At 42.9% G+C, this 25,023-nt stretch overlaps 1 protein-coding gene across 2 annotated transcripts in view; it reads left to right on the plus strand.

Annotated features, from left to right (window-relative positions):
• The window catches only part of ARFGEF1 (ADP ribosylation factor guanine nucleotide exchange factor 1), a 147,060-nt gene that overhangs the window by 119,796 nt on the left and 2,241 nt on the right, over positions 1 to 25,023 (plus strand). The window contains exons 30-38 of one of the 2 annotated variants that reach the window (XM_047783799.1): positions 537 to 666; positions 1,647 to 1,782; positions 1,863 to 2,001; positions 2,571 to 2,643; positions 16,170 to 16,302; positions 20,627 to 20,766; positions 22,357 to 22,525; positions 23,444 to 23,582; positions 24,448 to 24,565. In XM_047783799.1, coding sequence (XP_047639755.1) covers positions 537 to 666; positions 1,647 to 1,782; positions 1,863 to 2,001; positions 2,571 to 2,643; positions 16,170 to 16,302; positions 20,627 to 20,766; positions 22,357 to 22,525; positions 23,444 to 23,582; positions 24,448 to 24,565 — 1,177 coding nt within the window. Of the gene's footprint in view, positions 1 to 536; positions 667 to 1,646; positions 1,783 to 1,862; positions 2,002 to 2,570; positions 2,644 to 16,169; positions 16,303 to 20,626; positions 20,767 to 22,356; positions 22,526 to 23,443; positions 23,583 to 24,447; positions 24,566 to 25,023 lie in introns of those variants that run through there. The other variant, XM_047783800.1, reaches the window with a different exon arrangement.

The raw sequence follows: 25,023 nt of genomic DNA on the forward strand, positions 1-25,023 counted from the left end.
GCTCAGCTCCTGAGGTGGAGCAGGGAACAGGCACAATACCCACATGAGCGTTTTAGTGGATTCGTTTTATAAAACCTTTAGTCTGAGCATTTGAAATGAGCAGTTAGAGTGGTAAATTCTTACAGCTCTTGAAATCAGTTTTCCAAAATCTAATTTTTATTCTTAGGCTGGTATCATATATTTTCTTCTATGGCCACAGTGCCACAAAATTAATATTCACCCAAATGATGATCTTTCTGTCTCTAATTCCATTTACAGTTTTAAAATGCTGAAGTGATAGGTTAGGAGTGAAAGAAAAGCAAAAGAAAAAATTTTAAGGCCAAGGCCTTTGGAGTTTTTTCCTAAGTAACTCACCTAAAGAAACCTATTCTACAATGTAAATTTTTTACAGCTCAGTATAATGTGTTAGTTTAAAACCGGTTTTAAACTTTGTGTTCAATAACTGTATGAACTATAAAAACTATTTTAGGAGGGGAATTTTGCTATGGTATACTTTTTCGTATTATAGCTTCCCTAATTATGTTTTATCCTTTTAGGGGTTTAACAGTAATGTTCGAAATCATGAAAACTTACGGCCATACTTACGAAAAACATTGGTGGCAGGATTTATTTAGAATTGTTTTCAGAATCTTTGATAACATGAAGTTGCCAGAACAGCAGACAGAGGTAAGAGAATATGAGATTTTCATTTAACAAAGTAAAGCCAAAAGGTTCTTTTTCGCTCAGTATTTCAGATTAAGCACAATGAACAGAAAAAATACTAGAAAAAAATTTTAAGGCACTTAAATAATAGTATGTCTTTATAAACAGTGTTATTTGGGGGTAGAACTGAGTAAATGAATTGGTTTTTTTCAGTGTTTTTGTTGAACTTCCAGTATTTTTTCCTCATTTTAATATTTAAAATTAATGTTGTAGCTCTTCTTAGTATTCATAGTGCCTTCTTAATCTGAATTGAATAAAGAATACATAGTGTTTTATTTATTTATTTCAGTCTCTTTTACTACAGACCAGGTACAGTATGCATTTCAGTACATGTGGGGAAGGAACCTCAGGCCCTGTGTTTTGTCCCAGATAGTATATTAAATGCAAATTTGGAGGGCCTCTCTGATCGGCACAAAATATATTACTTTAGATGTATAAGTAGACTCTTAATTAAAGCCTCTTAGTTGACATATGTTTATGCACTGGCACAAAACCATGTATAAAAAGTATCAATCCATATTAGGCCATTTGAGGAAAATAAAGAAACTACTTAAGCCAGTTTTATTTTAAACCTATATTAACTCCATTCAAATAAATTCTTATCATTTCCTTCCTCTTCTTTCATGTTCTGCCATATTCTGGAGCAGGGCAGCTGTTGTTATTGGTGCCAATTGTTTGAAAAGTCATAGCATTAATAGCAAGACAGTGCAGTGCTGGTTTTTTATAATCAGTGGAGAAAATGGTTATTTCATACATAGATGCTTATAGGATAATGAAGAGATACCATATAGGAAGTTGAAATGAATATAATACTCTGGAGGGAATTAAGTGCTCTGAAAGGAACGTGGACAGGCTTACATTTTAAATATGCAAACCTGTTTCTTTTGAAATTGTGGCAGTTGATAATTGGTCTTATTTTGATTTAATGACTGTTTCCCCCCTAGAAAGCTGAGTGGATGACAACGACTTGCAATCATGCTCTCTATGCCATCTGTGATGTGTTCACCCAGTATTTGGAAGTGCTCAGCGATGTGCTTCTGGATGACATTTTTGCCCAGCTCTACTGGTGTGTGCAGCAAGGTAGGTCTTACTAGATAGTGACCCAGAGTGTTCAATGGGACCCTGATAATACACAAATGAATTGTTCTTTTCTTTCCTAGACAATGAACAGTTAGCACGATCTGGTACAAACTGCTTAGAGAACGTTGTTATTCTGAACGGTGAAAAATTTACCCTAGAAATCTGGGATAAAACTTGTAACTGCACACTGGATATCTTCAAAACCACAATCCCACATGCGTAAGAAGATTTTAATACAACCTTATATTTGTATATGGAATGATGGACATAAAAGGTTTGATAGTAATCAGTGATTTCTCATAAAGGAAATCCTTTTTAAAATAGACCAATGTTCTGTAAATTTGTATTTATTAAAAATAAAACTCAAAAAGCCATAATAAATACATGAATTAAATTTTTATAAACTAGAGTCTTTAGTCTGAGTATCTAAAATTTGGGTCATAGCGCAGTGATTTTTGTAACATTTTATTCACCTAGATTAGACCAAACAGTGGTTCTGAATTGGGGGAAAACAACAACAACCTCAGAATTTATTTTTGTTTTTGTAAATGTTGTAATCTAAGGAAAATTTATTTGTTAAAACTATATTTTTCAGTTATCTTTTTTTTAAAGGATGAGTTTGGAATTGAGTTAGAGTGGAGTTTTTAACTGATGAGGAAACTAAAACATAGTCTTAGATCATTTGTAGGACAACTTGGACTTTCTTCCCAATTCATTTTATTACAAATTATGTTGGATGTGGCATGTTTCACACTCTTGAGTGATTGGTGTGATTTGGTATTTTAAAGGCTCTTGACCTGGCGCCCCGCTTCTGGAGAAACTGCTCCCCCACCTCTGTCTCCTGTGAATGAAAAACAGTTGGTAAGTTTTAATAAATAAAGTGTATTTAAAATTATTTAACTGTTTGTTGTAATTTTACTATTGGCAAGTTCTTTTATATGAGCTCAGCCCTTTTTAAAAGATGGCATAAAATATAGATGATCTGAGATACAGAGTAAAATGATTTCAAGAGTGCAAGAGGCAGGTGCCAGATTACATATAGATTTACATACGAAGCTGAAGATACTATTGGATATTATTCTATTTAAACTTTGAATTTGGATATAATTTCACCTTAAAGGAAAGTTACAAAAGCAGTATAAAGAATTCTATTATACCCTTCTTCACCTGGCATTATTTATTTCATAGGTCTGCCATTACAAATTACTACAGAGTTAGCAGCTTAAAACAATAGAAATTTATTCTCTCATGGTTCTGGAGGCCAGAGGTGCGAACTAAAGCCATCAGCAGGGCCACATTCCCTCCCAAGGTGCTCGGGGAGAATCCTCCTTCACTTCTTCCAGCTTCTCATGACTCTGACAACCCTGGGCGTTCCTTGGCTTGTGCACGCATCCATCGTTCCGTTCTCGCCTCCGTCTTTACATAGCTCTGCGTGTCAAACCTATCTCTCCTTTCTCTTTGAAGGACTGGTTGTTAGATTTAGGGTTTGCCCTGAAGTCAGAATGGCCTCATCTCAAGATCCTTAACTTTAAAGACCCTATTTCCGTATAGTTTTCACAAGTACCAAAGGTTAGAGCTTGGACTCACTTTTGGGGGGCCACTGTTTAACCCATTACAGTCTACTCTCTGGTGCCCACAAATTCATGTCTGTCTTTAGATCAAAGACATTTACTCCATCCTAGCATCCCCCAAAATCTCAATCTGTAGCATTAGCACAAAGTCCAAAATCTCATCTAAGTATCATCATATCAAAAGTTCTAAATCTTAATCATCTAAGTCATCCGTATCAGTTGTATGTAGTCTGTTCTGGAGCAAAATTTCATCTGTGGAACTTTGAACTTAGAAAACAAATTTATCTGCTTGTAAAATACAGTGATGTAAAGCATAGGATAAACATTCTTATTCTAAAAGGGAAAATTTGGAAAAAATAAAAGGGTCACTGGTTCTAATAAGCAAGTTTAAAACCCAGGAGGGCAAATTCATTAAGTTTCAAGGCCTAAAGTTAATCTCTGTGGCCTGATACTCTGCCCTGCCCTCCAGGCCCATGGCTTCTCCCTCTGGTCCTGCAGCTTTGCCCTCTGAATCATTCTTCCTTTTTGTTGTTGTTCTTGTTTTTTGCTTTTTAGGACCACCGCAGCATATGGAGGTTTCCAGGCTAGGGGTCCAGTCAGAACTCTAGCTGCCAGCCTACGGCACAACCACAGCAACTCAGGATCCAAACTGCATCTGCGACCTACACCACAGCGCCTGGCAACGCCGGATCCTTAATCCACTGAGCAAGGCCCAGGATGGAAACCACATCTTCATCAATACTAGTTGGATTCATTTCCGCTGCACCACAGTGGGAACTCCAGTTCTTCCTTTTCTTAAAGGTTACCATATGTATGCATCCAAGGAGCTCTCAGCCCATTTCTTGCCTGTCAAATCTCAGAAGCCTGATAGCCTTGCTTCATTTCATCTTTTTTTCCTGTCTCTTAGTCCAGGCTGGGTTTCTACTGGTCTGTTGTTCTCAGAATCCTGTGCCTGTCCAGAGAATCCACACTATCAACAAATCCTTCCTAGATAACCCATCTCTCTTCTTGACTTCTGCTGAGATGTTTGAGTGGAAGCCCTGGTCACTTATCTAATCTCTGCAGCAGACAGTTCTCCACTATCCACAGTCTGCTTTCCAACAGTGTGCTTCCCGTCTTAGTAGTTGGGACAGATGAAGATTCCCCATCTGAAGAGCTAGTTTTTGTTTTGGGGGTTTGTTTGTTTGTTTGTTGCTTAACAGTTCCTTCCTCAGTGCATCTCTTTATTCTTACATTTTTCTAATCACCGAGAAAAAACCCGGCCACACCAACACTTTGCTTAGAAATCTTCTCAGCTGTTTATACAAGTTTCTCACTTACAAGTTCTGCTTTCTACTTAGTAGTACAATACAGTTGAGCCTAATTTTCTGCTACTCACACCAAGGATCACCGTCCTTCCAGTATCCAGTAACATGTTCCTGATTTCCTTCTGAGATCTCACCGTGTTTCTCTCTGCATTCTGTTCATGTATTCTTTAGAATGGTTGAAGCTTATCTACCTCGAATTTCACTTCCTTCAGAATCCTCACCAGAATTAAGTTTAACGCCCACACTTCTGTTAATGGTCTCTTCAAGGCAATTGAGGTTTTTTTCTGTCATATGTCTCAGAACTCTTCTACTGTCTACCATTACCCAATCCAAAGCCACTTCCACTTTTTTTTTTCTTTTTTTCTTTTCAGGGCCATCCCCGAGGCATATGGAAGTTCCCAGGCTAGGGGTCAAAACCCTTAGCCATAGCCACGCTGGATCTGAGCTGAGTTTGTGACAGCTTGTGGCAACGCTAGGTCCTTAACCCACTGAGAGAGGCCAGGGATCAAACCCACATCCTCATGGATACTAGTCTGGTTCTTAATCTACTGAGCCACAGTAGGAACTCCCACTTCCACATTTTTAGGTGTTCAGTATAGCAGCACCCACTTCATGGTACTGAAATCTGTATCATTCAGTGTTGTACCAGAGAAATGGAGAAGATACCTACATCTGTGTCTGTTTCTTTAGGTGTGGGGGGGGGTAATACATGTATGTAATACATGTAAGTATATGTATCTCTATCCCCACCACAATTTCAAGGTATTGGCTTAGGCAGTTGTGGAGGCTGGCAAGTTTGAAACGTGTAGGACAAGTGGTCAGGCTAGAAAGTCTTGGGCAGCTATGGTCAGTAGGCACAGCTTCTTCAGGAAAGTCTGTTTTGTCCTTAAGGCCTTTCAACGGCTGGGATGAGACTAGACTAATATTACAGAGAATGATCACTTTTGCTTTAACTCATAAGTGTAGATTTGTTCATCACCTCTACAAAATTGCTTCACAGCAGCATGTGGATTAATGTTGAACGACTAGATTCTATAGCCTAGCCAAATTGACATATAAAACTAGCCATCACACCAAGTTTGCTTCACTGTTATCCTTTTACTGCATTTGCTTTATTATTTCTACCCTCCCTCTTTTGCCCTCATTCCCCCACCTCACCACATACATTTTTATGGATTCCTTGAAGGTAATTTAAGATGCCCTCCCCTACCTCCAAAGTTTTTAGTGTGTTTTCCTTAAAATAAATAAATGAATATATTTTTTTTTCCACAGTGTAATTAACAAAATAGGGAATGACCATTGAAATAATATTGTAATCTGACCTTATTCAAGTTTCTGCTGTTCTCCCACCATTGTCATAGAATTTTAAACCCAGGAAACCAGAGGTAACAAATTAATACCCAGTGACCTGATTTGTCCCACACCACTTTTTAAATTTCTTAACTAATTGTCAATGGCTGAAACTTGGCTTTCACAGAAGACTACCACTCTGAATGTCTCTAGAGAGCTGTGACATCTGGCTTATCGAGCCCACATGGCTCTGTGAACCTAATCTTCTGGAGCTGTCCACTCATGGCAGACTCTAGCACACAGGACATTCTGTTTCTAGCCCAGGATGAGCTTGCTCTCGCTTTCATTGTTCTTAAATTTGGCCCACTCCTTGCTTGCCTGGTTGGGGTTTTGTTTTGCCCCCTCTGCTGTATAGTGCAGTAATTGGCAGGGTGGGCTGTGATCGCAGACTCCAGAGCAAATCCTGGCTCTGCCCTGACTGGGCAGAATTTAGTGAATTCTTTAGGCTCATGTTAGCGTGAGTCTTGGTTAAGAATTAGATGAGGTGCTGCACACGGAGTTGTTGAAAGAGCCTGGGGCGGGTGAGCACTCAGGACTCCGCTTCTTGCTGGGCTGATGGCTGAGCCTGTCAGGCCCCTCTTGGAGGTGAGGCTGCCCTGACTTCGCATCTAGCCTTGTACTATCTGCCTGTTGCTGCTGCCACTGCTGAAATCTACCATTTTCTTCACACTGCTTTCTTTCTCTTCTCTGTACTACTTAGATTTTGCCAGTAAGTTGTGGTGTTATCCTGACTGCCATTCTCAGCTGAATCATTTTTTGTTGTGCACTCAAAGACTGCTTTTTAAAAATTAGAAATAGAATAGTACCCAATCACTATAAAACAATATTTTTTTGAACAGTACATAAGAATATAGGGCAAAAAAATAGGAATCTCTTATTATACTGCCCCCTCTAACCTCAGCTCCAGTATTTAGTACTGGTATATATCCTTCCTTCTTTTTTCTGTACATTTATGTATTTATTAAATATAATTTATGTGGTCTTTTTTAAAATTTATTTTTCTGCTGTACAGCATGGGGGCCAAGATACACTTACATGTATACATTTTTTTTCCCACCCTTCGTTCTGTTACAATATAAGTATCTAGACATAGTTCTCAATGCTACTCAGCAGGATCTCATTGCAAATCCATTCCAAGTTGTATCCGATAACCCCAAGCTCCTGATCCCTCCCACTCCCTCCCTCTCCCCCTGGGCGGCCACAAGTCTAATCTCCAGTCCATGATTTTCTTTTCTATGGAAATGTTCATTTGTGCTGTATATTAGATTCCAGTTATAAGTGAAATCATATGGTATTTGTCTTTGTCTTTCTGACTTATTTCACTCAGTATGAGAGTCTCTAGTTCCACCCATGTTGCTATAAATGGTATTATGTCATTCTTTTTTATGGCTGAGTAGTATTCCATTGTGTATATATACCACATCTTCCTAATCCAGTCGTCTGTTGATGGACATTTAGTTTGTTTCCATGTCCTGGCTATTGTGAATAGTGCTGCAATGAACGTGTGGGTGCATATGTCTCTTTTAAGTAGAGTTTTGTCCGGATGTATGCCCAAGAGTGGGATTGCGGGGTCATATGGAAGTTCTATGTATAGATTTCTAAGGTATCTCCAAACTGTTCTCCATAGCGGCTGTACCAGTTTACATTCCCACCAGCAGTGCAGGAGGGTTCCCTTTTCTCCACAACCCCTCCAGCACTTGTTATTTGTGGACTTATTAATGATGGCCATTCTGACTGGTGTGAGGTGGTATCTCATGGTAGTTTTGATTTGCATTTCTCTTATAATCAGCAGTGTTGAGCATTTTTTCATGTGTTTGTTGGCCATCTGTATATCTTCCTTGGAGAACAGTCTATTTAGGTCTTTTGCCCATTTTTCCATTGGGTGATTGGCTTTTTTGCTGTTGAGTTGTATGAGTTGCTTGTATATTCTAGAGAATAAGCCCTTGTCCGTTGCATCGTTTGAAACTATTTTCTCCCCTTCTGTAAGTTGTCTTTTAGTTTTCTTTTTGGTTTCCTTTGCTGTGCAAAAGCTTTTCAGTTTGATTATGTCCCACTGGTTTATTTTTGCTCTTATTTCTGTTGTTTTGGGAGACTGACCTGAGAAAATATTCATGAGGTTGATGTCAGAGAGTGTTTTGCCTATGTTCTCTTCTAGGAGTTTGATGGTGTCTTGTTTTATATTTAAGTCTTTCAGCCATTTTGAGGTTATTTTTGTGCATGGTGTGAGGGTGTGTTCTAGTTTCATTGCTTTGCATGCAGCTGTCCAGGTTTCCCAGCAATGCTTGCTGAATAGACTTTCTTTTTCCCATTTTATGTTCTTGCCTCCCTTGTCAAAGATTAATTTACCATAGGTGTCAGGGTTTATTTCTGGGTTCTCTATTCTGTTCCATTGGTCGGTCTGTCTGTGTTGATACCAGTACCACACTGTTTTGATGACTGTGGCTTTGTAATATTGCTTGAAGTCTGGGAGAGTTATGCCCCCTGCTTGATTTTTGTTTCTCAGGATTGCTTTGGCAATTCTGGGTCTTTTGTTGTTCCATATAAATGTTTGGATTGTTTGTTCTAGTTCTGTGAAAAATGTCATGGGTAATTTGATAGGGATTGCATTGAATCTGTAGATTGCTTTGGGTAGTATGGCCATTTTTACAATGTTAATTTTTTCCAATCCATGAACATGGAATATCTTTCCATTTCTTTACATCTTCTTTAATTTCTTTGATTAAAGTTTTATAGTTCTCGGCATATAAATCCTTTACCTCCTTGGTCAGGTGTATTTGGAGGTATTTGATTTTGTGAGGTGCAATTTTAAAAGGTATTGTATTTTTGCATTTCTTTTCTAATATTTCATTGTTGATATATAGAAGTGCAACTGATTTCTGAATGTTAATCTTATATCCTGCAACTTTGCTGAATTTATTAATCAGTTCAAGTAGTTTTTGGGTTGAGTCCTTAGGGTTTTCATGTCATCTGCATACAGTGACAGTTTTGTCTCTTCTCTTCCTATTTGGATGCCTTTTATTTCTTTTGTTTGTCTAATTGCTTTGGCTAGGACCTCCAAAACTATGTTGAATAGCAGTGGTGAGAGTGGGCATCCCTGTCTTGTTCCAGATTTGAGTGAGAAGGCTTTCAGTTTTTCTCCATTGAGTATTTTATTATATTTGCTGTGGGTTTATCATAAATGGCTTTGATTATGTTCAGGAATGTTCCCTCTATACCCACTTTTGCGAGAATCTTGATCATGAATGGATGTTGGACTTTGTCACATGCTTTTTCTGCATCTATTGAGATGATCATATGGTTTTTGACTTTTCTTTTGTTAATGTGGTGTATGACATTGATTGATTTGCGTATGTTGAACCATCCTTGTGAACCTGGGATGAACCCTACCTGGTCATGGTGTATGATCTTTTTGATATGTTGTTGGATTCGGTTGGCTAAAATTTTGTTGAGAATTTTTGCGTCTATATTCATCAAAGATATTGGCCCATAGTTTTCTTTTTTTGTGGAACCTTTGTCTGGTTTTGGAATTAGGGTGATGGTGGCATCATAGAATGTCTTTGGGTGTGTTCCTTCTTCTTCAACCTTTTGAAAAAGTTTAAGGAGGATGGGCTCCAGATCCTCTTTGTATGTTTGGTAGATTTCGCCTGTGAAGCCATTTGGTCATCGACTTTTATTTGTAGGGAGTGTTTTTATGACATCTTTAATTTCATTTCTAGTGATTGGTCTGTTCAGTTGGTCTGTTTCTTCTTGATTCAGTTTTGGCAGGCTGTAAGATTCTAGAAAACTGTCCATTTCTTCCAGATTGTCAAACTTGTTGTCATATAGTTGTTCATAGTATTCTCTTATGGTGTTTTGTATTTCTGCAGAATCCATTGTGATTTCTCCTTTTTCATTTCTAATTTTGTTTATTTGGGTTCTTTCTCTCCTCTTCTTAGTGAGTCTAGCCAGGGGTTTGTCAATTTTGTTTATCTTTTCAAAGAACCAGCTCTTGGTTTTATTAATTTTCTATATTGTTTTTTGAATATCTATTTTATTGATTTCCTCTTTGATCTTTATAATTTCCTTCCTTCTGCTGACTTTAGGGCTTTTTTGTTCTTCTTTTTCTAATTTGTTTAGGGTGGAGGGTTAAGTTGTCAATTTGAGATCTTTCTTTTCTGAGAAAGGTCTGCCCCACTGTGAATTTCCCTCTGAGCACTGCTTTTGCAGTGTCCTATAGATTTTGAGAGGTTGTGTCTTCGTTATCATTTGTCTCCAGGTATTTTTTAATTTCCTTCTTTATTTTCTCATTGACCCATTGGTTTTTTAGTGGCATGTTGTTTAGTGTCCATGTAGCAGGTTTGTTCTCATTTCTTTTCCTGTGGTTGATTTCTAGTTTCACGCCATTGTGGTCAGAGAAGATGCTTGAAATAACGTCTATGGTTCTAAATTTGTTGAGGTTAGCTTTGTGTCCCAATATGTGGTCGATTCTTGAGAATGTTCCATGTGCATTTGCGAAGAATGTGTATTCTGATTTTTTTGGATGTAGTGTCCTGAAGATGTCAATTAAGTTTAACTTTTCTATTGTTTCCTTTAGGATCTCTGTTGCTTTATTGGATGGATCCCTTAATCATTAAATAGTGTCCTTCTTTGTCTTTCTTTATGTCTTTTGTTTTAAAGTCAATTTTGTCTGATATGAGTATTGCAACTCCTGCTTTCCTGTCATGTCTATTGGCATGAAATATTTTTTCCCACCCCTTGACTTTCAATCTATATGTGTCCTTTGTCCTAAGGTGAGTTTCTTGTAGGCAGTGGATTGAAGGTTTTTGCTTTTTTATCCACTCAGCCACTCTGTGTCTTTTGATTGGAGCATTCAGTCCATTGACATTTAAGGTGATAATTGATGGATGATTATTTATTGCCATTTTAAACCTCGTGTTCCAGTTGATTCTATGATTCTCCATTTTTCCTTTTTTTTTTTTTTGGTTGGATGGTCTCCAATTGTTTTCTGCTTGAGTGTTTTTCTTTTCATTTTTCGTAAATGCAGTGTTTGGTTTTGATTTGTGGTTGCCCTGTTTTTAAAGAATGCTAACCCCTTCCTATAATTATGTTTTTTAGCCTGATGATCCTGTAGGTTCAAACACTTCATTACTATACTAAAATTAAGAAGAGAAACAGACAAAGAAAGAAAGAAAAGAAAAAAAAATGTTTAAAAAAGAATTTATTTCCTCACACCCCTTGCCCACATTTTATGATTTTTGATGACTCTTTTTTTTTTCTTTTTACTTTTATTTTGTTTTAAACATGTTCATGATTAAATCTGTATGCTGGCTTATCTGAGTGACTGCTCCCTGATTGTGGCTTTCTCATTCCTTTCTTTTTGGTTCAGAGAAGCCCTTTCAATATTTCTTTTAGCCTGGGTTTTGTATTGCTGTATTCTTTTAGCTTTTGTTTGTTGGAAAAAAAATTTATTTCCCCTTCTATTTTAAATGATATTCTTGCTGGATAGAGTATTCTAGGTTGCATATTTTTTCCTTTTAGCACTTTAAATATCTCTTGCCATTCCCTCCTGGCCTGTAGAGTTTCTGAAGAGAAATCAGCTGATAATCTTATGGGAGTTCCCTTATAGGTAACATTTTGCTTTTCTCTTGCTGCCTTTAGGATCCTCTCTTTATCATTAACTTTTGCCATTTTTATTATAATGTGTCTTGGTGTGGGTCTATTTGAGTTCAACTTGTTTGGGGCCCTCTGTGCTTCCTGTACCTTGAAATCAGTATCCTTTAGATTTGCGAAGTTTCCAGTGATAATTTCTTCAAATATATTTTCCATCCCCTTATCTTTTTCTGCTCCTTCTGGAATTCCTATTATGCGTAGATTGGCCTGCTTTGTATTATCCCATAGGTCTCTTAAATTGCTTTCATGTTTTTTCATTTGGTTTTCTGTCTGCTGTCCTGTTTGGGTGATTTCCATTATTCTATCTTCCACATCACTAATTTGTTCTTCTGCATTATTCATTCTGGTTTTTACTGCCTGTAGTTCTGTTTGTATCTCTGCAAATGAATGTTCTAGTTTTTCTTTGCTCCTCCTTATATTTTCTAGTTCCTTTCTGAGGGCATCTGCATTACCGTTCATATCTTCTCTTAATTCCTTCAGTATTTTAACTATTTCCCTTTTGAAGTCCAAGTCTGTCAGACTGCAGAGGTCTGTTTCATTGTTGACTGCTTTAGGTGACATCTCCTGTTGGTTTAACTGGGAGTGGTTTCTCAGCTTCATCTTGCTTGTTTTCTTTTTCTTGGTGGAGTTGTACTCCCCGTGGCCAGACAGGGTTTGCCTTGGCACTGCTGTGGAATGCTTCCCGGGGGCTGGCGTTGTTGGTCATCTTCTTTGAGGCAGCGTGGGTTTTCTTGGGGGTGGGCAGGGCTGACAGGGTCTCTCTGAAGCAAAGGAGGACTTCCTGAGGGCATTGCGATGGAAGCAGATTTCACGCGGCTGGGCAGAGCTTGCTCTGGTGTTACTGGGCTGTAGGGCTCTTCCAGGGGGCTGGCGGTGCTGGTCAACTGTTCCACGGGAGTGCAGCACCCTCCAAGAGCGGGAGCAGCCAGCTGGGCCGCTGAGAACCCAAGGGACTCTCCCCCAAGGCAGCAGGGTTTGGCGGGATCACAGGGCAGTGGAGGCAGATTTTGCACAGCCAAGCCGAGCTTGTACTAGCTTTTCTGGGCTGCGGGCCTTTTCCCTGGGGCTGGTGGTGCTGGGTGCTGCTCTGCAGGGGTGTAGCCCCTGCAGTGGTCAGCTTCCTGCAGATGGTGAGGCCAGCCCTCCAGGATGGCAGGCAGCCTCAGGTCCGGCGCCCTCACACAGGGGAGGGGGAGGGGCAATGCACTGGGAAGAACAGCTGGTGGGTGAGTGAGCTCACTGTGGTGTGGGGAGTATTCTCTGGTGGCCCACCCCTCCTCCTCTGCCCTCCCCAACACTGGCGCCTTGTCTCTCCTTCAGATCCAGCTCTTCTCCCAGGTTCCCTGTGATGTGGCTTTCCACCCCCCAGCCCTTAGCGTATTGTGCCCTGCACCCTCAACACTCAGCTTCCTAGTCTCCCAGGCAGTCTCTGCCCTGAGAACTGGACAGACTGGTTCCTGGTCCCTCAAGCAGTCTCAGCACTGCCCACCCCAGCCTGATCCTGGGAACTAACATCCGGAGCCGAGGTCTCGGTGCCCAGCCCCCACCCAAGCGTCTCAGTTTATGGTAACTGTGCCAGTCATTCAGATGATCTGTTCGGTTCTCACTCTGCTCTTCGGAACTCAGAGTTACTGCTGCGCTCTTCTCTGTGTCTGGAGATCCCTCCGATTCAGTTGATCTTTCCGTCGAGTAGGTGACTTCTCAGGGTGTGGGATCCCTTTCTCCTCCACAGTTCCCTTTCGGGAGCGCCCGTCCAGCTCCGATTCCCCTTCTCTCACTCTCCTCTTTTCTCTTGTTTTACTCTGTTATGTCACGAGATTCTTGCCATTATTGGAGTTTAGGTTCTTCTGCCAGCTATTAATTGCTGTTCTGTGCGAGTCGTTTAACCTGTAGATGTGTTTTTTTTGTGTGTGTGTTTGTGGGAGAGGGCGAGCGTGTCCCCCTTCTCTTCCGCCATCTTGCCTTTTTTCTTATATGGTCTTTTTAATCGACTTTTATTTGGAGAATAACTTTTTGTATTTGAAATATCTAAGACATGTGTCCAACTCAATAAATAAAGGTTTCTTTCACAAAAGCCCCTCCTTTTCCACTGGAGGCTTTTTTTTTTTTTCCCCCTGCATCCGTGGCATGTGGAATTCCCCAGGCCAGGAATTGAACCCATGCCGCAGTTGCAGCTTGTGCCACAGCTGCAGCAACACTGGATCCTTAATCTGCTGCACCGTATGGGAACTTCCAAGAGTCCCTTTGGTTTAAAAAAAATTTTTAGTGAAATATAGTTGATTTACAGTTTTGTGTTTCAGGTGTACAGCAAAGAATGTACATGTTCTTTTCAGATTCTTTTCCACTATAGGTTACTACAGGATATTGAATGTGGTTCCCCATGCTATACCATAGGTCCCTGTTTCTCTATTTTATATACAGTAGTGTATAGCTGCTAATCCCAAACTCCTAACTTATCCCCTCCCCCCTTTCCCCTTTGGTAACCATAAGTTTGTTTTCTTTGTCCGTAACTCTGTTTTGTAAATAAGTTCATTTGTGTAATTTTTTTAGATTCCACATATAAGTGATACCATATGGTATTTGTCTTTATCTTTCTGACTGACTTCACTTAGTATAATAATCTCTGGGTCCATCTCTGTTGCTACAAATGGCATTATTTCATTCTTTTTTATGACTGAGTAGTATGCCATTGTGTACATACCATATCTTCTTCATCCCTTCCTAGCCCACGGCATATGGAGGCTCCCAGGCAAGGGGTCCAGTCAGAGCTACAGCTGCTGGCCTACGTCACTGCCTCAGCAACGCCAGATCCAAGCCGCATCTGCATCCTATACCACAGTTCACGGCGATGCTGGACCCATAACCCATTGAGAGAGGCCAGGGATCAAACCCGAGTCTTCGTGGATGCTAGTCCGGTTTGCTAACTGCTGAGCCACGATAGGAACTCCTCCATTCCTTTCTTCACAAACACTTAAGATGCTTCAATGTAAAGAGTCCTTTTTCAAAGGGGAAGTGTGTACATACTAACTTGTGGAGGCAAAACTGTTTTAAAAAATGCAAAGATTACCAAAAAATCATCCTCATTTACACTGGTTAATCAGAAGAAATGAGAGAGCAGTATGCGTAATATTTAAAAGTTCTTGTAATACAGAGGAGAATTTTTACACCCCCAATACTGTGACCTAGTTTTTGTGTATACTTAGTTTTCTAGGGAGAAACTTCTTAGAAATCATCAGAATGTTCAAAAAAAGCCAAGGACCAAAAAAAAATTTTTTTAAACCGGTGCTTTATCTTCAGTAAGATAATACAAGTCTAATTCTATCAAAAATTTCTCCCTTAAAATATACTTGTTAAAGTAAATTAAAATTCATTACATTAATTAAAAATTAGAGACATTTGTTTTTTATAGTTAATTTTTAAATATTCCCTAAAGGATGTATAAATTTCTAAAAGTTGATATATGCATTCTTACATTAAGTTTTTATTTAAAGATGTGTTTTAGGCTGTCATGGTCAAATAAATTACCCAAATCTTTTTTGAATCCCTATAAATATTGTTAAAAACCTCTTATATGTTAAACACTTAGAACAATATAACAGTAATAATACGGTTTAGATGGGTGCAGTTCTTCACTGTTCAAAAGGTATTTTCACATTTGATTCATCTTGGGAACACAGACCCCTATCCTTTAAGAAACCCAGGTGAGGTTGTTTTCCAGGTAGGACTGTTACGTCAGAATCTCAGATCCTCTTGAAACCAGGTTCTGTCTTCTGAGTGTGCTGCATGCTGGGACCGGGTAAAGCCGGGAGAGTAGTGATAACATCTGACACTGCTCAGGTCTTGCATTTATTACCAAACCCTTATCAACCTGCAAGGAAATTGTCATCTCCATTGTCAGATCAGAAAACCTCACCTCAGGAAGATTCATTGCTTTCCAAGGTTACATGTAGCTGGAGCTGGATTCTGGTGGGGCTCTGTTGCACTTGGACGTCAGCATCTCATCTTGTATCACTCTCCTCCTTGGCACCTTCTCACTGACCTCACTGGTCACTGGTTTCTCAAGTGACAGAACAGCCTTCCCTAAAGCACCCCCCTCAAATCTTCACTGGGCCCAGCCTCCCCAAAGCTGGCCCATATCCTCCCACCCTGCCCTGTACCCACCACGAGTGGGTTCTCTTTAGGTTCCATGACAGTTCATAGGTAGTGCTGACTAGCGTTTCTGCATAGTGAGGCTTAGCATTTTTATCTGTTGCTCTTGGGTGGTATCAGGCCTAAGCTCAGTGAGGATCAGAAAGGAAACTTTCCTCTTAAAGATTATCAGCTTTTATCCATGTATAGGTAATATTGCATAATTTTCTCATTATGACCATAGTCACAGTGTACAATGTCATTTTCATAGGAACACCAAGTAATTTTTTTTAAAAAAAAGAACAGTGTAATTGAAACTATTTTCATCGTTAACCTTTATTCATTGTACTTAAAATGGTTTTTTTTTTTTTTATTTTACCAGGATACGGTTTCACAGAAATCTGTAGATATTCATGATTCTATTCAGCCAAGATCTGCAGATAATAGACAGCAAGCTCCATTGGCTTCTGTCTCTACTGTGAATGAGGAAGCCAGCAAAATTAAATCCATAGCAAGTGAGTTATTTCTCTTAATAAAAATTGTGTATTTTGTTTTATATAGGCAAGATACAGAATTTTTACTTTTAATAACAGACATATGCTGTAATTGGTTGTGTGGTCATTTGGTTACTGTGTTTGCTCCACTTTGGACACCCTGATGGGTGCTGTCCAGCAGATGGCCAGGAACACGGAGAACACCTGCAAGACCAGTTGTTTCTACTGTGCTCTCAGCTGATGCTCTGAGCACAGAGGTTTCCTCTCCATCCCCTTCTGCGTATCAGTCCATTGTTCTTTATGCAGAAATGGGCCTGGCAGGCCTTCTTCCGCCCCTCAGGGAGGGGAGAGGGTGAGGGGCCAGGGCTTCCGGGGGAGCAGCCTTCTGTGCACCTGCAGCCCCCCAGCTCCCAAGCTCCCTACTCCTCCCGGCACCTTCTTAAGTGCTCTTCACAAAGAAGGGGAAACTTAAAGGGTGTCCGTTTCCTTTACTGAAGGGAAGTTACAACCCTGAGGAAAGCCTGACTCCTCCCTGGAGGGAAACAGACAACCTGAATGGCTTCCTCAAATTGAGGTGGAATTTATGTAACAGAAGTAACTTTTTTTAAGTGAACAATTGGGTAGCTTCTAGTACATTCACAGTGTAGTGCCATCACCACATCTGCCTAGTTACCAAACATTCCTAGGCCCCCAAAGAAGGGCCCAGAACCATCACGCCCTTGCTCCCCTTCTCCCCTCCCCAGCCTCTAGAAACCACCCACCTGCTTTCTGGGTCTGCAGATTTGCACATTCTGCACATTTCATAGAGACAGAATCACACAATGTGACTTTAGTTTAGCATAATGTTTTCAGGGTTCATCCACATTGTAAAATGGATTAGTAGTTCATACCTTTTTATAGTTATAATTGTTATATGTGTAGATATACCACATTTTGTTTATCCTTTTATCTGTTGATGGGTATTTGGGTTTATGGCACCTTTTAGTTACAATGAATAATGCTGCTGTGAATATCTGTATACAAGTACTGTTTGACTACCTGATTTTAATTCTTTTGGGTGTATCCCCAGGGGTGGAATTGCTGGGTCTTGTGATAATTCTATGCTTAACTTTTTGAGGAACTCCTAAAATATGTTCCACAGTGGCTACACCATTTTATATTCCCACCAGTAATTCTGGTTTTGCCACATCCTCACAAAAATTTATTTCTTCCTTTCCTTTCTTTTCTTTTTAATATCCTAGTGGGTTTAAAGTGTTTTCTCATTGGTTTTACTCTGCATTTCCCTAATGATTAATGAGGTTGAGTATTTTTTCATGGGCTTATTGGCCATTTGTATATCTTTGAAGGAATAGCTATTCCTCTCCTGTGCTCATTTTTATTTGGGTTGTTTGTCTTTTGTTATTGAGTTATAAGAGTTTGTTATATACTCTGGGTGTTACACCCACATCAGATATGTGATCTGCAGATATTTATCTTCTCCCATCCATTGTCTAGGTTATCTTTTCATTTCTTTTTTTTTTTTTTTTTTGCTTTTTAGGGCCGCTTCCCACGGCATATGGAGGTTCCCAGGCTAGGAGTTGAATCAAAGCTGTAGCTGACAGCCTCCACCACAGCTATAGGAACACTGGATCCGAGCCACACCACAGCTCACAGCAGTGCCTGATCCTTAACCCACTGAGTAAAGCCAGGGATCGAACCTACAACCTCATGGTTCCTAGTTGGATTCATTTCTGCTGTGCCACAACGGGAACTCGCATCTTTTCATTTCTTACTGATGATGTTCTGTGATGTACAAAAGTTTAAAATTTTGATAAATCCCCATGTAGCTATTTTTATTCCTGTTGATCATGCTTTTGGTGCCATAGTTAGGGATCCATAGCCAAATCTGAGGTCACGAAGATTTTTTCCCAGTGTTTTCTTCTGAGAGTTTTATGTGTATAGCTCTTACATTTAGGTAACTGATCCATTTTCAGGGAGTTTTTATTAATCCTAAGTGCATTTGAAAGGAGCCTCCAGCTTCAGTCCCTATGTCTTGCTGCTTAGAAGGGAGATAGGTGGTGAGTGGCCCATTTTCATTTTCACTCCTATTCTCTGGAGAACAGCATGGCTCGTGCAGGAGTCCCTAACAGCCTCAATCTTCACTGGACAGAGCTGCAAGGACACGGCTTTGCTGTTGCTCACCCCAGGACTGAACTGAAATGCACGTAGCTCTGTAGGGAAGGACGCGATGGGAAAGTTTCTACTCGCTGATCTGGCACAGACCTTTAAACTGGAGAGAGGAATGTGCTGCTCTCCCTGGCCAGAGGCTCCTCTTTCCTTCCTCCTTCCCCCCACCTCCAAGTCCTTTAGAAAGTGTCACCATGCCCCCATGCCCCCTTCACTTAGCGAATGAAGGAGGTGGCTCCACTTGAGGAGGAGGTGACCGACGTGACCTGCAGGCGGCGGCTCTCATCCCTTCTCCTCACTCTGGGAAACCGCCACTGCTCTGGCTGGTCTCCACTCCCAGTCCCGCATCATTCATCTCTGCCTAGTTTGCCCCCGGTCCTATGGTGACACTGAGAAAGGGTTGCCTAACCTGCCCCTTGGCGGTGTCAACCTTTGTGAAGGAGATTTGTCCAAATAGGTGCTGTCCCGAAAGCATGCTGCTGGTCCTGGCCACTGAAGCTGAAGTTGGGCTCCTCCTCCAGTTCTGAAATGAGCCCAGGGCAAGGAGAGGCCTCCCTCAGTCCCTTCTGGGCCTGGCTCCCAGCTGGCCTGCAGCTCTGAGGCCCAGATCAGAGCCAATGAGAGCATGTCCTCAGACCCCAACCTCTTCCCACATCCCTCCAGGGGCCTGGGGCTGCAGGAGTCTCCCACTCCAGGTGCAGAGAGTATTTTTGTGCCTTGAATAGGGGAGGACCAGGAAGGGACAGTGTGGGACTTGGGGGTGTCTTGGATTTCTAATGTTTCCTGACTTGAGATTTAGTCTAAGAATACAGCAGCATTTCTAGAAAGGAGCCTTTATCAGTGACCTAAATAAGAATAAATTTAATTGGAGTTCCCATCGTGGCTCAGTGGTTAACAAATCAGACTAGAAACCCTGAGGTTGTGAGTTCAGTCCCTGGCCTTGCTCACTGGTTTAAGGATCCAGCGTTGTGGTGAGCTGTGGTGTAGGTTACAGATGTAGCTCGGATCCCACGTTGCTGTGACTGTGGCGTAGGCCAGCAGCTGCAGCTCCAATTGGGCCCCTAGCCTGGGAACCTCCATATGCCGCAGGAGCGGCCTTAGAAAAGGCAAAAAGACAAATAAATAAATAAATAAATTTAAGCAAGTTGTTTTGCTGTCTCCCCCAAATCCCTAAAACCTGAATTTAACTTCTGGAAGTTGGTGTTGGAAAAGGGAATTCGTATTAAAAGCAAAGTAGAAAAAAGCTGAAGGAGTGTCGACTTACCCAGTGCTGGAGCGCCGAAGCCAGTGAACAGGCAGCTCCTGGTTCAGATGTTCATCCCCTCCTGAGAAGCCCCCCAGAAAAGCCACCCCAGAACAGAGGAGCCTCCAGTGCTGCCCGGGGTTCCAGCAGCTCAGGATTTGTCTTTTCTAACCTTGTGTTTGTACATTTGCTCGACTAGATGGCCAGTGCAATGGAAGAGTCTTCTATGAAAATGTAGGTCCTTAGAAGCTGCTGGATTGTCCAAAATGGCCTGAGGTGCACAGCTGCTCTGCCAGAGGAAGGCAGCCGAGTTACAGCCCCGGGCAGTGCGGGGCGCGCTGTCCAGTGTGGTTACATTCCTGGTGGCACACCGCGGAGCGCTCACAGACCTCTTTGTTTTCAGGTCCTTTTGGTAGCATGAGGTCACCTTAGCTACAGCAGCCACTAACCTGGATCTGGTCGATCCAGAGCCTTGTCCCGTTGGTCAGAATTCTCGGTTGCCCCTTCCAGATCTAGTTCCGGTTGTCTTCTGGTTTAGGTTTTTATGTTACCTCTAGTCAAAGGTCGAACTCGAGTTTGCAGTAAATGTTATTCAAGTTGTAGCTTTTAATCCATTTGATTTATTTTATTAAGGAATAACCTAAATCTTTAAAATTTGTGGTAGAACTCTCTTAAATGTATTCACTGCTTTAATTCATTTTGAATATTTTTGTTTACTTAAAAAGTTAATTTCCTAAGTCTTCACTAAGTCCTGAGTAAATGAAGCGTTTACTGAGTAGCCCTTTACCGAGCACAGAAGCAGGCTGTCGTCAGTGTGATATGTGCAGCTTACCATCAGACATGTTAATGTTTCCTTAGCATTGTAATGTCACGGAAATTATAAAGGATTCAAAATAATTTTTGTTTGCATGTGCATTGGGGTGGGTTTCCTCACAGAATTTCCAGAACAAAAATTGTTTGCCGCCCTGTTGATTAAATGTGTTGTGCAGCTGGAACTCATCCAGACTATCGACAACATCGTGTTCTTCCCTGCCACAAGTAAGAAGGAGGATGCGGAAAACTTAGCCGCAGCACAGGTAAGGGGTGTGACCAGGGAGCTAGCACCACAGTCTGGGCTTCAGAGCCGAGGTCAAGCTGGAGGCTCAGTTTGGGTACCATCACTGGCTAGATGTCATTTTATTTTTATTTTTTTTTATTTTTATTTTTTGTCTTTTTGCTATTTCTTGGGCTGCTCCCACGGCACAGGGAGGTTCCCAGGCTAGGGGTCGAATCGGAGCTGCAGCCACCGGCCTACGCCAGAGCCACAGCAACGCTGGATCCGAGCCGCATCTGCAACCTACACCACAGCTCACGGCAACGCCAGATCGTTAACCCACTGAGCAAGGGCAGGGACCGAACCCACAACTTCATGGTTCCTAGTCGGATTCGTTAACCACTGCGCCACAACAGGAACTCCTAGATGTCCTTTTAAACTATAGGGACGACTACGTGGCCAAGGTTGTGAGCATGGGCTGCGTTGAGAGGGGGTCAGGTGCTTAGCCAGGGGCCCCCTGGTGATGAGGCAGGGGACAAAGAGCCTGAGGACAAGACCCAGGGAGGCGGGAGGCGACAGGAGACTGCTGTCCTGCAGGTCAGAGCAGGTGCTGCAGGAAGATGGGTGTGCTTGGCTCTGTCAGATGTTCCACAGGGCAGGTAACCTCCATCCAACAGCTGTGCTAGAGAATTGCTCTAGCAATTTAGTGGACTTCAGTTGACCTTGACATTGTAATTGTAATGTTGATAGAAAACCATTATTAAAATGAGTACAGGAGAAGAGAGAACTTGCAGGTAGCAGATGTGCCTAGGTGTGTTGAGAAGTGCTCAGCCAGGGTACAGAGGGGATGCCTGAGGGGTCCGGAGCAGGGTGTGCTTTGTCCTGTCCTTGGGGTTGGCAGGACCGCAGCCTCCCGGGTTGTTCTCCGGGAGAGGAGCTGTGGGCAGGAGATGGGGGCAGCTGCCAGGACATCTTTGAGAGCAAACGGAGGCGGCCTCTGGTGGGGAGCCCCAGAGCTTCTTGGCGCATGGCGGTTCTGAATGTTGTGGGGAGGCCCGCAGAGTGGGGTGGGGGCGGTTAGAAATCTAGGGGCGGTCAGCTTGCTGCCCTGGGGCGGGGGTCTCTCTTGAGATCTTCCGGTTTCTCACTGGGGTGGGAAGCAGTCATCCAGCGAGTGAGACTGGAATAAGGTTTTAGATCCTAGGAGGCAGCCGGTGAACTCGTGGTCCGGGAAGGTGGGCGAGGTTGTCTAAAGAAAAGTCCCTTTTCCTCCTAGTCGTGTGTGCCGTGCGGTGCAAGCCATTGTGCCCGCCCCTTATGTAGAGCAGAGCTGAGGGCATGCGGGAGGAGTTCCCACAGTCCAGGGCCCCAGGCGCCCCGAGGAGGGAGGACCAGGGAGGGCGAGGAGCACACAGTGGGAGAGAGCCTGGGGGCCAGGAGCTGTGAGGACACCGTGCTGGAGACTGGGAGCAGGGAGTGGAGACTGGGACCCGAATAACGAAAGATGGGGCTCTTCTGTGGGGCCAGAACAGAGCCCGTTGTGTGGCCGCTCGCAGAGCTGGCTCGGGCACGGAGTCCTAAACGCACTCAACCTGTGACTGCGTGTGGTATGTGTGCTATCTGTCTTCCAAAGAGAGATGCCGTGGACTTTGAGGTTCGAGTCGATACTCAAGACCAAGGAATGTACCGCTTTTTAACCTCCCAACAACTCTTCAAGCTTCTGGACTGCTTGCTAGAGTCTCACAGATTTGCGAAAGCGTTTAATTCCAACAACGAGCAGAGGACAGCGCTGTGGAAGGCGGGTAAGCTGCTGCGCGGGGCTGACAGCTGGGGCTCCCTGCGCCCCGGGGCCTGTGCACCCTTCCCGCATCCCACCAGAAGCAGGTCTTCCTCTGGTTTAGAAAAAGCCCCATTACTGCCTGGGTAGATCGTCTCCCCCGTGTTTAGACAGACTCAGTGGACTGATTTTCAGATTGTGTTCCATCTTGGTTACCCAGCCTGGGCCGCCCTGTCCATGCCATCTGCCTGCGGAAAGCGGCCCTTTCCTGAGAAAACACACAGGGTGGCCCTGAACGTGAGCCCAGCGTCTGTGTGCAGTCTTGCCACCTCCGCGTGGCCACGCCTCAGACCGGAAGTTAGGGTTCCGATTTGTTTTTTAACAAATTGGAAAATTTAAGTAAAAAACGAGCTTTGTAATAATTTTATCAATATTGGGGTTTTTTAAGAAATTGTTATTACTTGGTCTCTGTCAGGTACAAAACAGTGCCAGAGAGTGAGAGGCTGCAGAATATGGGCAAAAAGGGAGGCGGAAGGAGCCGCTTCTTGAACTCCGAGTTCTGCTCAGGACCTGGGTGCTTCACATGTGTGTGTTTTAGTTCATCCAGAAGGCCTCCGCAGTGCCTCTGCAGACCCACCCAGGCTCTGTCCTCTCTTCCCCTTACGACGGCACTTCTGTAAAGAGTAGTCTGAACTGATCTGTTTCCCTCCACCCGACCCACGTCGTGGCCGCTCTTCAGTTCCTGCTAAGGTCCCCAGGCCCCTCGGGCACCATCTCATCTGAAGGGTTGCACCTTCCCCAGCAAAGGTCGTTTTATATCTGTACCCCCAGCAACTGGAAAGGGGGCAGGCTCTAAACACTCCTGTGTGTGACTGCTGTCCCCAAGGGCCGTTCTGCCTTCCTGCGCGGCGCCTTCCAGTTACGGCGAACTTCCCCTTTGCAGGCTTCAAGGGCAAATCGAAACCCAACCTCCTGAAGCAGGAGACGAGCAGCCTGGCGTGCGGGCTGCGCATCCTCTTCCGCATGTACACGGACGAGAGCCGGGCCAGCGCCTGGGACGAGGTCCAGCAGAGGCTTTTAAAGTAAGACCCTGCGCGGAGGAGCGGGAAGGGGCTGCAAGCAGTGCCCGGGGTCGGGGTCCACAGCCTGGCTTGGTGGCCCGACCAAGCAGATGACTTGGGGCCTGAGGGAGAGACTGGGAAGGAGACGAACGTGCTTCCTTCCGCACAGTTAAGATACAAACTGTGTCTTTTATTGCTGTTAGAGGACAAAGGAAGTTCTGTGTCTTAAAATTTAAAATCTTTCTAATGATGATTTTAAGGGTTTTTTTTTATGCTGCAGGTAGCTCCACTTTTACAAGCCAGTCTATTTGTGAAAGTGAAAACCTGCTTGCTTGCATTTAGTTCGGAGAAGTATTTGGCGTTTTTAATGGTGTTTTTTTTTTTGCATTCCATTTTTATTTCATGACAACCTAAGATTCTGTCCTTTAAAATTTAAACTCATGCTAAGAATGAAACATGACATTCAGAAAGCATACTGTCATTTACATCATATTTTTGTGTCTTTTGGGGGGGGACTAGATGTTCTGAGAGCCCATTTCATTGTGGAACTTTTTAAGAGGTCACCTGGTCTCTCCCCATTTTGTTGACGATACTGTCGAGGTCCCTGGGAACAGTCTGAACACCAAGCCTGTGCTGAGCTCCTGCGCACTAGGTTTTGCAGTGAACGGATCTTAAGTTCAGTGCCTGGAGAGATGTGGGTTCCCTGATAAACTGCGCTGGCTTTGGAAAACACAGATTTGTTGATGTCGACCTAGATAATGGAAACAGGAAGGCCAGCACATCCCTAGTCGTCAGGGCTCAGTGCCCCCTTTGTCCCGTTGTCTTCTCAGTGAGTGACATGGCAGCGGGGGCGAGCATGGGTGACAGGCAGCCTTTTCTGTTACAGTGTCTGCAGTGAAGCACTGAGTTACTTCCTTACACTCACATCAGAAAGCCATCGGGAAGCCTGGACTAACTTGCTGCTTTTGTTTCTAACTAAAGTTCTGAAGATCAGCGACAACAGGGTAAGTATGAGGCTCCAAGTCTAGCCCAGCATCCCCAGTCTGACCGGCATCTGCCCCCCTCTCCCCACCTACCTCACTCCCAATCGATGGTTCTGTAGGGGGGCAGGATCCTTTAGCACACCCTGACAAGCTACAGGGCCCCCGCACTGCAGCTCCCATCCTGACCCTGAAGTCTGCTCTTCTGCCCACTTCTCAGAACTGCTGACTGGCCCCCTGGCCTGGGCTCCAGGTTTCAGCCACCCCTTCAGCATAGTGCCTGGTTGCATGTGCCCAGAGCTCCTAGTGAATGGGCCGTGGATGCCTTTAAGAATTCTCAACGAGTAGTAATAAAGATAATGTCAATGTATAGCTGTATATGTAAGTATACATTTAAAATTTTCAGAAATATATGTTAGACTCTTCAAAAATGTAGCTTACAGCTCACACGAATGATTCTTGGATATGCCTAGTCCAGTGGC

Source organism: Phacochoerus africanus, chromosome 6 (genome assembly GCF_016906955.1).
Source record: "Phacochoerus africanus isolate WHEZ1 chromosome 6, ROS_Pafr_v1, whole genome shotgun sequence".
Lineage (NCBI taxonomy): Eukaryota > Metazoa > Chordata > Mammalia > Artiodactyla > Suidae > Phacochoerus > Phacochoerus africanus.